General features: G+C 51.0%; 2 protein-coding genes across 2 annotated transcripts; both read left to right on the top strand.

The window, feature by feature from the left end:
* Window positions 1-74: 74 nt before the first annotated feature.
* Window positions 75-4,067, top strand: LOC135376397 (zinc finger protein 235-like). Its single transcript, XM_064608902.1, has 4 exons — window positions 75-768; window positions 844-1,201; window positions 2,645-2,751; window positions 3,849-4,067. The coding sequence occupies exons 1-4, from the start codon at window positions 142-144 to the stop codon at window positions 4,065-4,067; spliced, it is 1,311 nt and encodes a 436-aa protein (XP_064464972.1). The 5' UTR covers window positions 75-141.
* Window positions 4,068-7,687: 3,620 nt separating this feature from the next.
* Window positions 7,688-8,979, top strand: LOC135376396 (zinc finger protein 782-like). Its single transcript, XM_064608901.1, has 3 exons — window positions 7,688-7,928; window positions 8,091-8,573; window positions 8,624-8,979. The coding sequence occupies exons 1-3, from the start codon at window positions 7,688-7,690 to the stop codon at window positions 8,977-8,979; spliced, it is 1,080 nt and encodes a 359-aa protein (XP_064464971.1).
* Window positions 8,980-16,077: the final 7,098 nt, after the last annotated feature.

The following is a 16,077-nucleotide window of genomic DNA, read 5'->3' as shown; positions in this document are numbered from 1 at the left end:
CTTTGTGTTCCGTTTCTGTTTCTACGATACAAGTATGGGCCAAATTATACAAGTGGGATATCTGTCCCGCAGAGTTTTTCCACAGCACGGACCTGGATCGTCACAAGAGGACTCACACAGATCAGAAGCCATACAAGTGCGATGTCTGCCCTGCGGAGTTCAGCCAGAAACCTACAGCACCACAAGCGGACGCACACAGGCGAGAAGCCATACAAGTGCGACGTCTGCCCTGCGGAGTTCAGCCAGAAGGGGAACCTACAGCACCACAAGCGGACGCACACAGGCGAGAAGCCATACAAGTGCGACGTCTGCCCTGCGGAGTTCAGCCAGAAGGGGAACCTACAGCACCACAAGCGGACGCACACAGGTGAGAAGCCATACAAGTGCGACGTCTGCCCTGCGGAGTTCAGCCAGAAGGGGAACCTACAGCACCACAAGCGGACGCACACAGGTGAGAAGCCATACAAGTGCGACGTCTGCCCTGCGGAGTTCAGCCAGAAGGGGAACCTACAGCGCCACAAGTTGACGCACACAGGTGAGAAGCCATACAAGTGCGACGTCTGCCCTGCGGAGTTCAGCCAGAAGGGGAACCTACAGCACCAAAAGCGGACGCACACAGGTGAGAAGCCATACAAGTGCGACGTCTGCCCTGAGGATTTCAGCCAGAAGGGGAACCTACAGCACCACAAGCGGACGCACACAGGTGAGAGGCCATACAAGTGCGATGTCTGCCCTGCGGAGTTCAGCCAGAAACATACAGCACCACAAGCGGACGCACACAGGCGAGAAGCCATACAAGTGCGACGTCTGCCCTGCGGAGTTCAGCCGAAGGGGAACCTACAGCACCACAAGCGGACGCACAAAGGTGAGAAGCCATACAAGTGCGATGTCTGCCCTGAGGAGTTCAGCCAGAAGGGGAACCTACAGCACCACAAGCGGACGCACACAGGTGAGAAGCCATACGAGTGCGACGTCTGCCCTGCGGAGTTCAGCCAGAAGGGGAACCTACAGCACCACAAGCGGACGCACACAGGTGAGAAGCCATACAAGTGCGACGTCTGCCCTGCGGAGTTCAGCCACAAGGGGAACCTACAGCACCAAAAGCAGACGCACACAGGTGAGAAGCCATACAAGTGCGACATCTGCCCTGAAGATTTCAGCCAGAAGGGGAACCTACAGCACCACAAGCGGACGCACACAGGTGAGAGGCCATACAAGTGCGATGTCTGCCCTGCGGAGTTCAGCCAGAAACATACAGCACCACAAGCGGACGCACACAGGCGAGAAGCCATACAAGTGCGACGTCTGCCCTGCGTAGTTCAGCCAGAAGGGGAACCTACAGCACCACAAGCGGACGCACACAGGTGATAAGCCATACAAGTGCGACGTCTGCCCTGCGGAGTTCAACCAGAAGGGGAACCTACAGCACCACAAGCGGACGCACACAGATGAGAAGCCATACAAGTGCGTCGTCTGCCCTGCGGAGTTCAGCCAGAAAGGGAACCTACAGCGCCACAAGTGGACGCACACAGATGAGAAGCCATACAAGTGCGACGTCTGCCCTGCGGAGTTCAGCCAGAAGGGGAACCTACAGCACCAAAAGCAGACGCACACAGGTGAGAAGCCATACAAGTGCGACGTCTGCCCTGCGGAGTTCAGCCAGAAGGGGAACCTACAGCACCACAAGCGGACGCACACAGGTGAGAAGCCATACAAGTGCGACGTCTGCCCTGCGGAGTTCAGCCGAAGGAGAACCTACAGCACCACAAGCGGACGCACACAGGTGAGAAGCCATACAAGTGCGACGTCTGCCCTGCGGAGTTCAGCCAGAAGGGGAACCTACAGCACCACAAGCGGACGCACACAGGAAGCTACAGCACCAAAAGCAGACGCACACAGGTGAGAAGCCATACAAGTGCGACGTCTGCCCTGCGGAGTTCAGCCAGAAGGGGAACCTACAGCACCACAAGCGGACGCACACAGGTGAGAAGCCATACAAGTGCGACGTCTGCCCTGCGGAGTTCAGCCACAAGGGGAACCTACAGCACCAAAAGCAGACGCACACAGGTGAGAAGCCATACAAGTGCGACATCTGCCCTGAGGATTTCAGCCAGAAGGGGAACCTACAGCACCACAAGCGGACGCACACAGGTGAGAGGCCATACAAGTGCGATGTCTGCCCTGCGGAGTTCAGCCAGAAACATACAGCACCACAAGCGGACGCACACAGGTGAGAAGCCATACAAGTGCGATGTCTGCCCTGCGGAGTTCAGCCGAACGGGAACCTACAGCACCACAAGCGGACGCACACAGGTGAGAAGCCATACAAGTGCGATGTCTGCCCTGAGGAGTTCAGCCAGAAGGGGAACCTACAGCACCACAAGCGGACGCACACAGGTGAGAGGCCATACAAGTGCGATGTCTGCCCAGCGGAGTTCAGCCAGAAACCTACAGCACCACAAGCGGACGCACACAGGCGAGAAGCCATACAAGTGCGACGTCTGCCCTGCGGAGTTCAGCCAGAAAGGGAACCTACAGCACCACAAGCGGACGCACACAGGTGAGAAGCCATACAAGTGTGACGTCTGCCCTGCGGTGTTCAGCCAGAAGGGGAACCTACAGCACCACAAGCGGACGCACACAGGTGAGAAGCCATACAAGTGCGATGTCTGCCCTGCGGAGTTCAGACGGAGCCAGAGCCTACTGCATCACAAGCGGACACACCCGGGTGAGAAGCCGTACAAGTGCATGGTATGTGCTGCAGCATTCAGCCTGAATGACTGCCTACAGCATCACAAGTGGACACACACACTGTTACGGTTCGAAGAACGAGCCTTTATTATGATGAGGATGGGAACGATGGGTCTGAAATCCTTCTCACAACTGCCCCCCCCCCCTCTGGATGATCTTGTGGTGGGCGAGAAGTGTCGAGAGGTCGTGCGATGTATAGTTTGAGGCGTGAGACGTGCGCAGACTCAGTGGACCGACGGCGCCGGTCAACGGGATTGTCCAGTGGGTCGCATGAGGTACGCTACATCATTGAGCGCTCGGAGTACCTTGTAGGGGCCAACGTAGTAGTAGAGGAATTTTGACAAAAGGCCAGGCTTCCGCAGAGGAACCCAAAGCCAAACGAGGTCCGCAGGACGATAAACAACGTTAGCGTGGGACGCGTCGTAACGCTGTTTGGCTGACGCTTGCGTGTCGAATGTTCGGCAGCGGGCAATCTGTCGGCATTCTTCTGCACGGTCCTTCTATGTTGTTCCAGACTCAGAACATCAGTTCTCTCATGTTCAACAGCTGCCGCCTGCGTCGATCCCGTCGTATGAATGTGTGTATGAGTGAGCAAAAATGTAAGAGTGAAAGGAGGATGAGTGAGAGAGTGTGGCTGGTTTGTCCCCTTCAGGTGACGCACCCTGGAAGTCGCTGAGAAGGCGTGTTAGCTTAGCTCAATTGTTAGAGCTCTGGACCGGCAATACAGAAGATGTGGTCCTGCTGCTGGCTAACCTTTTCAGTGACTTTCGTCTTCCAGCGCTTGCAAGTACAGGGTTGGAGATATCATGCACGTAGGGGAACAAGGTATCAATACGTAGTATGGACTGGATCACGGCCGTAAAGTAGGAAGAAGGGGCTGAAGCGAGTTGTCGATTGTGTGGCAGTGCTGTACGCGTAAATGAGGTATGGAAGGAGGTCATCCCAGTTGTATTGTTGGCAAAGGTGTGGTTGAAACGTTCCACGAGTCCGTTTGTTTGTGGATGGTAAGGAGACGTAAAGTGGTGGGTGACACAGCAGCTGGAGAGGACCTCCTTGACAATCTCAGCCACAAACTGCCAGCCTCTGTCCCTCAACAGGACTCTGGGAGCGCCGTGCTGGAGAAGGATACATTGAATAAAAAACTGGGCAATATCAGCAGCTGTTGCGGAAGGCAGGGCGGAAGCAACGACGTATCTGGTGGAATGGTGAATTGCCGTTACAAGCCAGTGGTTTCCAGAAGTGGACAGGGGGAGGGGGCCGAAGAGGTCAACTCCGACTCGTTCAAAAGGATGGAGTGGGGGTGGCAGAGGATGTAGGCGACCAAAGGATGTGGTGGTAGACTTGTGTTGTTGGCACAGTTGGCATGACAACACATAGCGATGGATGTTCCTGTACATGTCCAGCCAAAAAAAACTTGCGACGGATCCTCTCGTAGGTCTTGAAAAAGCCGAGATGTCCCGCTGTCGGGTCGTCGTGAGAATGGAGCAAGATCGCGTTGCGCAACTGAGACGGAACGACCAAGAGAAGTCGAGAGCAGTCTGGGCTGTAATTGCATTTTTACGGCGTGCCTTCTTGCAACACGAAGTGTTTGGCTTTACGTATAAATTTCTTGTCTGTAGAAGGTGCCGTGCCGTCAAGATGACGAATGAACTTCTGGGCGGCTTCGCCGTGAAGCTGTTCTGAGGGGAAAGTGCTTGGGTCCAGCTCGGAAAGGCACATGACATCCTCATAAGAAAGTACCGGGGCGGAGTTCTCATCTTGCAGTGGAGATCGGGAAAGGCCATCAGCGTCTTGGCGCTTGCATCCAGACTTATAATGCACAGCAAAACCAAATTCCTGGAGTCTTAGTGCCCAGCGCCCAAGACGCCCAGACGGATCTTTCAAGGACGCAAGCCAGCAAAGAGCGTGGTGATCGGTTACGACTGAGAAATGACAACCGTATAGGTAAGGGCGAAATTTGCCAATGGCCCAGGTGACGATGAGACAATCCTTTTCGGTGGCTGAGTAGTTTTTTTCAGCTTTAGTCAATGTGCGACTGACGAAGGCAACTGCTTGCTCCATTGGCGCATCCGGGTGGCGCTGTGCTAAAACTGCACCTAGTCCTGCCCCACTGGCATCGGTATGCACTTCAACGGGAAGGGAAGGATCGAAGTGCCTCAGAATAGGGGCGGCGGTAAGCAAAGCTTTGAGCCGCTCAAAAGCAAGCTCGCAGTGGGAGTCCCAGTGGGAATTGGATTTGCAGGAGAGGAGAGCTGTGAGAGGGGCTGCGATATGGGCGAACCCCTTGATGAATCGACGGAAATACGATGCCAACCCAATGAAACTGCGCAGCTCCTTGACACAGGTTGGCTTCGGAAAATCGGAGACGGCTTTGATTTTATCAGGATCTGGAGAAACACCGTTTGCAGAGACAACATGACCCAGTATTTTAATCTTCTCGAAGCCGAAATGGCACTTTTTCCCGTTGAGTTGGAGACCCGCAGACTGGAATGCGGAGAATACAGATTCAAGGCGAAGTAGGTGGTCTTCAAATCTTTCCGAGAAAACGACAACGTCGTCCAAGTAACATAGACACGTTCGCCAGCGGAGCCCCCGAAGCACAGTGTCCATCATCCGCTCGAATGTAGCTGGAGCGTTACAGAGGCCGAACGGCATCACATTGAACTCGAATAGCCCGTCCGGTGTAACAAAAGCGGTCTTCGGTTTATCCTGCTCAGCCATAGGGATCTGCCAGTAGAACGGAGGTCAAGAGAGGAGAAATACTTGGCGCCTTGCATGGAGTCTAGAGCGTCGTCAATCCGGGGCATGGGGTACACGTCCTTCCGGGTTATTTTGTTGAGACGTCGGTAATCAATGCAAAAACTTATAGAGCCATCCTTCTTAGGAACCAGGACGACTGGTGAGGACCAAGGGCTCGAGGAAGGACGGATTATTCCTTTGGACAGCATTTGGTCGACCTCTTTATCAATTTGTTGCCGTTCGGCGGGGGAAACACGATACGGTCTCTGTCGAAAAGGCCTTTCAGAGCCAGTGTCAACTGAGTGTTCCATGTCGCGTGCAACCCCAAGAGGTGATTTGTCGAGGTCAAATAAATGTGCATAATTTCGTAATAAGGACAGAAGCATGCCTCTACTCCGATCGTCAAGCGAGGGAGAAACAGTTTGACATAGGGCCGAGTCGTGCACTGGATGAGGGAGAGTGACCGCGGCTTCGGGGGAATTTCCGAGAGCATGCACGGCGCCGAGCTTCACGGGTTCCAAGGTGGCAACGACAAATCCGCACGGCAACAGGACAGGCTCCCATAAAGTGTTGCTGACAGGGAGAGACGTCTTTCCGCCGTCAATTCGTGAGAGGGAGAACGGAGCAACGAGACCCTTGCGTGCGAGCGGAGTATGGTGAGTAGACGATGCTTCAGAGGAGACGGCATCTATGAAGATGGTAGTACGGGGGGGGGGGGAAGTACGGTATCGTGCTCAACGTGCAGTTTAAGGACGCCGCAGTCGGCCTCACTGGCGTAGACCGGTTCCTGTAGGGAGAGTGATCTCACCGCGAGAGTGATCGATAATGGCGTGATGCTCTTGAAGGTAATCGCAGCCCAGTATAATGTCATGCGAGGTAACAGGGAGGACTCGGAATTCCACAGGGAAGCATACATCAGGTACCGCTATACGGGCGGTGCAGGAATCAGTCGTGTGAGAAATGTGGTTAAACGCCGACTTGAGAAAGGATCCATCTTTGAACGTTACTTTGCGCAGCTTCTTGCACATCTTAGCAGACAAAATACAAACACAGGAGCCGATGTCAATAAGTGCTGATGAAGAATGGCCATCAATGGAAACGTCGATGCAGTTTCGAGGGTGTGGTGGGGGGACATTTGAAAACGGTGCAGTCGATGCAGGACGACCCCCAGCAACTGCAACTACATGTTTCCCCGCTGGGGAGGAGGGGATGTAAGGCGTATGGGGCTACGTGACAGTGACCTGCGGCGACCGGCTGGAGACCGGGAGCGACGCGAACCGGCGTGATCGTCATTCCGGAGTCTGTCACCAGATGTTGCGGTGGGAGGCGCAGAGTAATAATAGCGATCACCGGCATAACGAAATGGGCGGTCTGAGGGACAAGCATCAGTGTAGGGCGCCGAGGGCGTAAATTGTGGACGGCAACCCCAGAAAGCCTCCCGTTGACGTTTCCTACAGAACCTTATTGTATAACCGGTAATGATGCAGTAGTAGCATGTTGGGCAACGACGGGGCCGGTCCAGGGACATACTGAGAGGAAGTTGAGAACCTGGAGGCATCGACGGGGAGTACATCATGGACTGCTCTCGGGCTTCTGAGACTGCAGCTGTCGCCGGACTCGGGTGGATATTTGACCGAACAACGTCAGCGTACGAGGGCTGAAGCTGGGCTGTGGTGCGCTGTCCAATTACGCTCGCGAGTTCTTCCCGTACTACCGACTGTACAAGCGCAGTTGTCTCAGTAGGTTGACTCAGTAGTTGACCCGTAGGTGATGAAAGCCTGGAAAGTTCTTCCCTCATTATCTCTCGGATCAAGAGACGCAGATTATCGAGGGACACGATTTCAGAGGCGCCGTACTGGAGATGGGCTTCCTTCGTGCGCCGGTTTCTTCCGTCCTGTAGTTTCTTACAGAATGCAAGAATTTAGGCAACTGTAGTGACGTCCTTTGCCATGATAAGTTGGAAGGCATCCTCCCGTATTCCCTTGGGTATGAAGCGAATTTTTCGCCGTCAGGCATCATCTGGATTGTAATGCTTGCACAAAGATACAATGTCTTCGACGTATGACATGTACGACTCATCGGGATGTTGGGCACGCGAGGGCAGCTTCTGCTCAGCATCTGACTTCCGGAAGGCGGGCCAGCCAAATAAATCCCGTAGCCGAGACGAAAATCGTTCCCAGGCTTGGAGTTCTGCCTCATGGTTCAGGAACCAAGTCTTGGCGACCCCGGACAGATAGAAGGCAACGTTATTCAGCTTGCTGTTGTCATCCCGCCTGTTGTGACGGCAGACGCGGTCGAATTCGTCGAGCCAATCATCAATATCCTGGCCGTCGATGCCGTTGAATGTGGGCGGGTCACGTTGCCGGAGTACTGGTGCGGGATAGTCGACGCAGTCGCTTGTCCTCCCGAGGCAGAACCGTTGCCGGCTGCGGATGGGGGTGCATAGCAATAAGTACAATGCGACGGCTTCGGAGTTCCAGATTTACTGGCTTAGAAGGAAGGAAATCGAGCGCACCTCCACCAAATTGTTGCGGTTCAAAAAACGAGCCTTTATTATGATGAGGATGGGAACGATGGGTCTGAAATCCTTCTCACAACAGGCGTGAAGCCATACAAGTGCGATGTCTGCCTTGCAGAGTTCAGCAAGAAGTGGAACCTACAGCACCACAAGCAGACGCACACAGGTGAGAAGCCATACAAGTGCGATGTCTGCCTTGCGGAGTTCAGCAAGAAGGGGAACCTTCAGCACCACAAGCGGACGCACACAGGTGAGAAGCCATACAAATGTGATGTCTGCCTTGCAGAGTTCAGCAAGAAGTGGAACCTACAGCACCACAAGCGGACGCACACAGGTGAGAAGCCATACAAATGTGATGTCTGCCTTGCAGAGTTCAGCAAGAAGTGGAACCTACAGCACCACAAGCGGACGCACACAGGTGAGAAGCCATACAAGTGCGATTTCTGCCCTGCAGAGTTCAGACGGAGCCAGGCCCTACTGCATCACAAGCGGACACACACGGGTGAGAAGCAGTACAAGTGCAAGGTCTGTGCTGCAGCCGGCATTGCCACCTACAGAATCACAAGTGAACACACGCAGGAGAGAAGCCATACAAGTGTCATGTCTGCCCTGCAGAGTTCAGGCAGAGCCAGGCCTTACAGCAGCACAAGCGAACACACACGGGCGAGAAGCCATACAGGTGTGATCTCTGTCCTGCAGAATTCACCCAGAGTGCAGGTGTACAGCGTCATAAGAGGATGCACACAGGTGAGAAGCCATACAAGTGTGATGTCTGCCCCGCAGAGTTCAGCCGACACGGGTACCTACGGGTTCATAAGCGGACACACACGGGCGAGAAGCCATACAAATGTGATGTCTGCCTTGCGGAGTTCAGCCAGAAGGGAAACCTACAGCACCACAAGAGGATGCACACAGGCGAGAAGCTGTACAAATGTGATGCCTGCTCTGCAGAGTTCAGGGAGACCAGGTAACTTAAGCATCACAAAGGCACACACATGGGGCGAGCAGCCATAGAAGGGCGACCCCTGTCCCGCAGAAATCAGCCACGGCGTCGAATGACAAGTTATATAGGAGCATTCTCTGTTGCGCAAACTTGATGGAAATCACAAACCTGCCCCTTTGCGAGTGGGCCCAACCACACCCCTTGGATCTGCCACTGCCTTTGTGTCGTCAAGCGTATTCGTAATGCAACATTTCTTGAAAGGGTTGTCACCATGATTCCCGTTTTCTTCGGTGTTGTTGGGGGATAATGAACTATTGCGGTAAGTCACAATAAGTGCACTAGCCCACTTCCATCTGCCACTAGGCAGTCGCACCGCGGAGAGAAAATACACTGCTCGCGCGTTCCATAAACTTTTGTCTAGCACTGTATACACACAACACGATAGGTGCTGTTGTGTCTGTTTGGAATGTGTGGGACTCTTGCTGAAAATATTCTGAAATGTCAATTTTTGCGGAAGGTCTGCATGGGTTGCAACACAACCAAATTGGTGCTCATACACTGCAGCCACCCAACTAGCCTGATATGCTCCAAATGATGGTCACACCTATGAGCTTTATTTATTTATATATATTTATTTTTTGCTCGCTGAGTATTTGTTGTACATTCTATTTGGGGCAGTTATGTATGCTAGTGATGCCAGCTAAACCAACTTGACGTAGATACAGAAGTCTTACTTATTGCCTTCTCTCCCTGCTATGTGGACGTATAAAGTGAGAATTCGTCTGCAATTCTCCATTCTGCGAATTCAAGAACTCGCATATGACTGGGGCTCACTTGGAACCTATTCACGTGGACCGCTTGCACGAAACTTCCGCTAGGATCCTAATCGTGAGGAATTTCCTTTAGCACTTGCTTGTCGTAAAGGAAATTCTTGTGTGTCTTGCTACTGACGTAAACTTTCCTATCAGCGAAAAGCACCGTGCCGAAAGCGCTGTGCCGAAGGAAATGCCTCAAGGGTAATCCTAGCAGAACTTTCATGCAAGCGGGCCCTGAGACTGTAGTAAAAAAACATGCTTTCCAGAAAATCAGTTTTGAGAAAGACAGATATTAGACAGCTCTTCGCTTTGCTAAACGTTTCCCCCATCTAGTACACGGGGACATTCAATCACAACTCAGAGACGACGGTGGTTCGGTTCCATGGTTACGACCGCTGAAAGCACGTTCGTGATTGGCTGCCGCCGTTGAAAACACGGTCCTGATGACTGGCTGACTCTTGGTTGTTACGTCACATGGGCCGCCACTTGAAGCCAGGAATGGCTGGATGCTGCTATTGGTTCGTGAGTGTGACGTCACTTTGCATTACTCCCGCAGTTGGACCATGACCTACTAGATTATAACAACCCTATCGTAGGCACCTCTTCCTAGCGCCGCATTTTTGGAAGGTAGCGGTGGCGCTACTCATCGTCCCAGTTATTGCTTCTTCACCTTTTCACTGTGTACAATGCTTTGTACTTCAGCTTGCCTTAGTATTTCTGTACAAGCGCTGTACAAGTTTCATGCTGAGGTTCATCATTCTACATGTTTTCGTAGGACTTATTGCTGTCGTCTGCTACGGGAGTCATACATACGCTACTGCGCGTTCAGAATTCAAATTTCCATCGTCCAATCGTGATGCGGATGGCTGGATGGATAACGGCCTTCCCTTTGCATCGGGCGGTAGCGTACGGCACCTAGCCCGCTAATATAAAAATAAAGTTACAAATTGGTTGAGTCATAAAGTATTTGGCATTTTTTGTATTTAGTATTTAATAAAATCCTATTAGTTATTCCTCTTCCTATGCCACCAGTCATTCAATCGAGATTTGGTCGCCGCCACCGCGTCTTGGTCCACCCCTCCCCGTTATTTTCAAAACCGAAGGTCTCGCGTGTCCCACAGCTCAACGCCCTCATTTGGTGACGGGTTGAGTCCCCTACATCTCAAGATGACATGTTCCGCTGTTTCATCCTCCCCCTCTGTGCACCAGCTACATCTTGTGTCGATATCCAGTTGGAATTTCGCCGTAATGAGTTTTGGTCCGTAACAGACCCGTTCTTGCCTCAAACAATAAAGTGCTCCCGTACGAATTATTACAAACAGTTCCTCGATCTCGGTCTTTCCTTCCCTGTACATCTGTAGTGCTGGTTTCCCCTTCATACGTTCCTGCCATTTTCTTGTCTCAGCTTCCATGACCCTGGTTCTCGTACTCTTCTTATCCTCCTCTTTGGTGCATGTAAGATATCTGGCTGTAAGCATTCTCATTCTCCTCCCCAACCGAGTGCCAATATTTTGAAGGTATATGTAAGACAGTGTCTTCCTTGACCAGCTGTTTTCCCACAACCAAAGCAAAGCCAATCGAAACCCCAGGGAAAGTGACCAGGAAGCAGCACACGGGAAACCACCTAGCGGCAGCCAAGTTCTTTGCGTCTGTGGTCTTTTTTTTTTTCTTTAATTTTATTTTCTTCTTTTCGTTTTTTTTTTTCCGCCTGCGGCACCTCAAGGTGCCTGCCCTGTGTCGAAAGAGATTAGGCGAACCTGAACCGGGGTTGCTGATTATGACATGGTCGTTATAATCTAGCAGGTCGTGAGTTGGACTTGGACCGTCGCTCGAGAAACCTGAGAATGTGCCCGTTCGCAATGCAGTGTTCGTGACACGGCCTTTGGAGGCGGCTGTTGACGGCTATTCATATATTCTATTTTCAGTGAAATGAATACAAATGAACATTCATCACGCCGTTGCAAACTTATGCTATGCTGTAAATGGGGATTGACACACTTTGTGTTCTGTTCACTTGGTCCTACATCCTTTTCTTCAGTCTCCCGGATTTCTGTCACCGTATTCTTTGTACGTGCCCTCGTGTGCCTTCAGGCTATAGCAGTTTTCCCAAGGTCCGGACAGCGCAAACGAATGTCCATGGAGGCAGACGGTAGTGACCCGTGCCATAGCCTTCTATATATGGAAGTACATTGGAGGCAGTGGCGTGGCCACGGGGGGGCTAGGGGGAGCTCGAGCCCCCCCTACCTGCCACGGACCGACCAACGCAAATCGTGCGACTCCGAGGAGAAAATAATATATGTTGGGACCAGTGTGACGATAGCGAAAGTTCTTGCAGGCCATGGCGTCTATCTAAGCAGCACTCTTGAATGGTTTTTAAAGTAGAGCTTTTCAAAATACTTCAAATCCCGTGACACCGCCTCATTTGTCATGACAGCCTACATGTAATCGTATTGTGAACGCCCAAATCTTTTTTTTATGCGCATTTTGCGGTGTGCACAAGTATGTGTGTGTTGTCGCACCCAGGATCAGCGGGTGGGGTGGGGGGGGGGCGAGTTTTCGTATCGAGTCCCCCCTACCTTGGAGGTCTCACTACGCCACTGATTGGAGGCTATATGCCCGTGCGCTCTACGAAATGCCGCGCAAATTCAAACACTGTCCAGGTTTCTCGTAAAAGTGACATAAAATCCCTTTTGTACAAAACTTCCACTGATGTTAACATTGCCTTGAGCTTAGCTTGCCTGCTTCTACTATGTTCATCGAGACTTCCACTACTCGCTCTCTCATATGGTGAAACGTGAACTGCAGTCTGGATTCGCCTTGGATTATGGACGATTTGGCTGCCATTTACCGTACTGCAATACGCTTATGGTGCAAAAAACAAAACAAAAAACGCCATAATATATCTTTGATATAATAATAATAACCTTTATTCACAACTCTCGTGGATGGGAGTTGGGACAAAAAAAAAACAACCTAAAGTACTCAACAAGGGCCCCAACACCCGGCAGCATTATAAATACACAAATAATAAACATATTTAGAAACCTATGTAAAAATCATAGGGTGCAACTCAAAAAGAACAGACCGAAAGGAACAAAAAAAAAGAAAGACATTCCGCAATTACACAGAGCAATATACCCCAATATAGTGTCCAAACGAGTTCATTATTAATCAAAATAGATAGTAATCAAACAATTCTTCTTTCGGTAATAAACATAGCTCGTACTTGCTATTGAGCAACTTGACTGCATTATATTGTAATGTTTGGTGGCCATATGATGTTCTAAATTGTGGTACCACGTAACATATTGGGTGACAATAATTGTACGTGTGGCTTTTGGAATGTAGATCGTTCGTAGTTAGAAAATATGTGAGGTTGTTTTTTACGGATCTCGTATAACATAGTGAGAGTGTGTAGTTGTACAAGTTGTGGATTTTAATTATTTTGTGCTTTTCAAATAGGCCCCAAGTTGAGTATAACGTATATTTTCAAAAGTGCGCAGGAATTCCTCCTGAAGCGCTAAAAGATTCGATAGAGATATAATTGTTACATATCTTATGAGAATGTATGGCACCCCACTGCATAGCATATCACATTTCTGAAAAAAAAAACACACATTTATAGATTTATAGCAATAATATGTGCAGGTTTGAGAAGATCCCGTGAATATCCAAATATCCCGAAGTTGCGTCTCTGGGACGTTCGTGGAATGTGGAAAAAGTGGGACAAAGCATAGTCGCCAGGACATACATGCGATGTCTACGGGCTCTCTGCAATGATCCATGGGATAAGGCCATTAACCATTAAGGCCTCTGGCTGTTGGCAGGTACCGAACAAAAAATAAACTCACTTAAAATAAACTCACTTATAGATATCCAAACATCCAATTTGGGATATCAGCTGGACATCTCCTGGACGTCTATGGTTTACCGGGGTCTTTTACCACCAATTGCCTGGGATCGCACTGTGGGACACTATGACCACCACTGACGTTCTACCTTATTCAGGCGAATGGACTGACTCTCATTCGAGTGGTATCTGCGACTGCTCTCTTTCTCTGTTAAGGGCAACCTCCATGGAGCGAATTTTTTGCAACGAAGTTTGCGCGGCAGACTGGCACGCGCGTCCGCCGCCAGTTTTTCGCCGTCAACAGCTCCATGGAGCGAAAAACCAGCGGACGGCTCATGCTGTGATGTCACTGTTGCCAGGGTATAAGGTGAAAGTTTAGTGAAATCAGTTGCTCGAAAAATTGTATTTAATGTCACAAATTTTGCAACTAAATGCAACAACTGTCTGAAAAGGTGCGCCCGGTAACGTATCGAAAGGCATATTCACTACTGCGACAGGAAAACATGTTTCTTGGCAGAGTGCCTCACGTTCTAACAATGCAGATGGCGAAACAGCGAGCAGACGACAGCACCCAGTTGCAAGAAGAGGACGATGACGATGATTCACGAGAGCAGACGACCACGTGCAGACGATCTGGCGTAGATTCGTAGCGGAAGAGCACTTTGATTGGTTCATCTGCAGTTGACGCTTCCGGAATCGCGGACGCTGGGCGAAAATATCTGGCATGGGCAGATCGGCGGCGGACGCTCGCGCAGGGCGTCCGACGCTGAGCGAAGTTCGCAGCTTTTTCGCTGTACATTCGCTGCATGGAGGTTGCCCTTTATCCAGTTGGAGAGGAAGCGCAGCTACCGATGTGAAAGATGTTTGGTAGGCCAAGGTTCCCAATAACGTTACGATTAGCCTTGGCACGGGAGCTCGCGGCGATCCTTGGTCAGGTTGCGCATTAATTGTGCGTTATGGAATAGGGCCGAGACTAGGGCCCCCAAACCTTGGAGCGGCCTGTCCATCTGAATATCTTGTACTACTGTACTCTCGTACAAACCCCATCCGGCCGGGCCTGGAGCGTCAGAAGAACTTTGCTCCCCACTCCAGGTTCGCCTTGACCTCCGATGTGAGCGTAACCATGCTCTCGTAAGAACCCTGATCCAGAGCTTGGTTTACGAGAGGTTTTAGAGACATTGGGTGACTATGTGAAAGAGCTTTGATAGCGCGCATGCAGCAAAAACGGTTTTCATCCTTCCCTTTCCAGTGATCCAGATGCTGAACTGACTGCATCCCACTGACGTACCCTGTCGGCAACAAAAGTATCATGCAGCATCGAGCTAGGGTCACAATAAATAGGGATACAGAGTATCGCATTCCTTTTCTTCGCCGGAGCCGCCGTTCGGTGTCCGCGATTGGGCCGATCGTGTCACGTGGTTTCTCCTTCCAAGAACGCGCCGTTCATGTTGGGTCACCACCACGCAAAACCGATTTCCTGGGTTGCGAGCTGGATCGACTGCGCATTCTTCTTCACCTGAGAAGGGGGAGATGGGCGTCCCATTGCTAGGCGACGCAGCCGCGCCTGATACAAAATGTCGGACTCGCTGGTCGTCGGCGTGGCTGAGTGTCGCTGCTCTGCTCCCTGTTTTGTGACTCTACATCGAGCTGCTGCAGCGTGCCGCTTAGGGTCGTCATCTTGGATCGGGAGCCCATCGAGTGTCTTCCAATGTCCACTCCTGGGATGTCATTAAGTGCCACTACCAACTATACGAACATAATCTCGTGCCTTCAAAATCCTATCAGTTATGTTGCTGAAAAATTCTTGTCACACTTTACATTCCTGCAAAATATTTTGGCACTACGTGAGCCGAAAGCTAGAGAAAATGGTTATTATTAAGGACTCTGACGTCATGCTAGGCTCTAACGGAGCGCCTGGCTCTTATCTGGCAACGTTGTTGCACTTCGCGTCCTCCGGAGGGCGCACTTTCTGCACTCAGAGGAGCCCCACGTGACATATCCTCCGACCGCTCCGACCATCGTGAAAACACAAAGGAGGGAGAAAACATCTCTCCCATCTTTCAATCAGCGTCGCGTGACTTCCCCATGTGAACCTCCCCAGACGCCGGCGTCGTTGCTAGGAGACAAGTGCCCTCTCCAAAACATGACATCATTGCAATTCGTGGGCATTTATGATTACTGCACCCGCTCCTCGTGTCATCGAAACTTGTGGAGGCTCAGCAGATCTTGAAAAGCTGACGGAAATGCACAGGATTCGTACAGGATTGAAATTGTGCCTATAGAATCCTTGAGGCACCGATTTTTTTCATGGACTAAATAAGATTAACTCTGTTTTCCAGAGTCCGGAGCAGTATTTAACAAATTGTAATGGATTCAACGACAGATGCTCGTGACACAAAAGGTAATTTTCGGGAGTTTGGTTATAAGTTGAAAGATGAAAGTCACTGAAAGAGTGAGCCAG

Source organism: Ornithodoros turicata, unplaced genomic scaffold, assembly GCF_037126465.1.
Source record: "Ornithodoros turicata isolate Travis unplaced genomic scaffold, ASM3712646v1 ctg00001071.1, whole genome shotgun sequence".
In the NCBI taxonomy this organism is placed as follows: Eukaryota; Metazoa; Arthropoda; class Arachnida; order Ixodida; family Argasidae; genus Ornithodoros; species Ornithodoros turicata.
Note: the sequence above shows the minus strand (reverse complement) of the source record. Positions and strands in the feature narration are given on the sequence as shown.

Excerpts from the sequence above, each read along its gene's own strand:
- LOC135376397 (XM_064608902.1), top strand. The coding sequence starts at position 142 with ATGTCTGCCCTGCGGAGTTCAGCCAGAAACCTACAGCACCACAAGCGG. Across the intron at positions 769-843 it reads AGAAACATACAGCACCACAA|CACCACAAGCGGACGCACAA; the intron begins GCGGACGCACAC and ends GGGAACCTACAG. Across the intron at positions 1,202-2,644 it reads CCACAAGCGGACGCACACAG|GTGAGAAGCCATACAAGTGC; the intron begins GTGAGAGGCCAT and ends GGACGCACACAG.
- LOC135376396 (XM_064608901.1), top strand. The coding sequence starts at position 7,688 with ATGGTTCAGGAACCAAGTCTTGGCGACCCCGGACAGATAGAAGGCAAC. Across the intron at positions 7,929-8,090 it reads GTTGCCGGCTGCGGATGGGG|GCGTGAAGCCATACAAGTGC; the intron begins GTGCATAGCAAT and ends TTCTCACAACAG. Across the intron at positions 8,574-8,623 it reads TGCCACCTACAGAATCACAA|AGTTCAGGCAGAGCCAGGCC; the intron begins GTGAACACACGC and ends TCTGCCCTGCAG.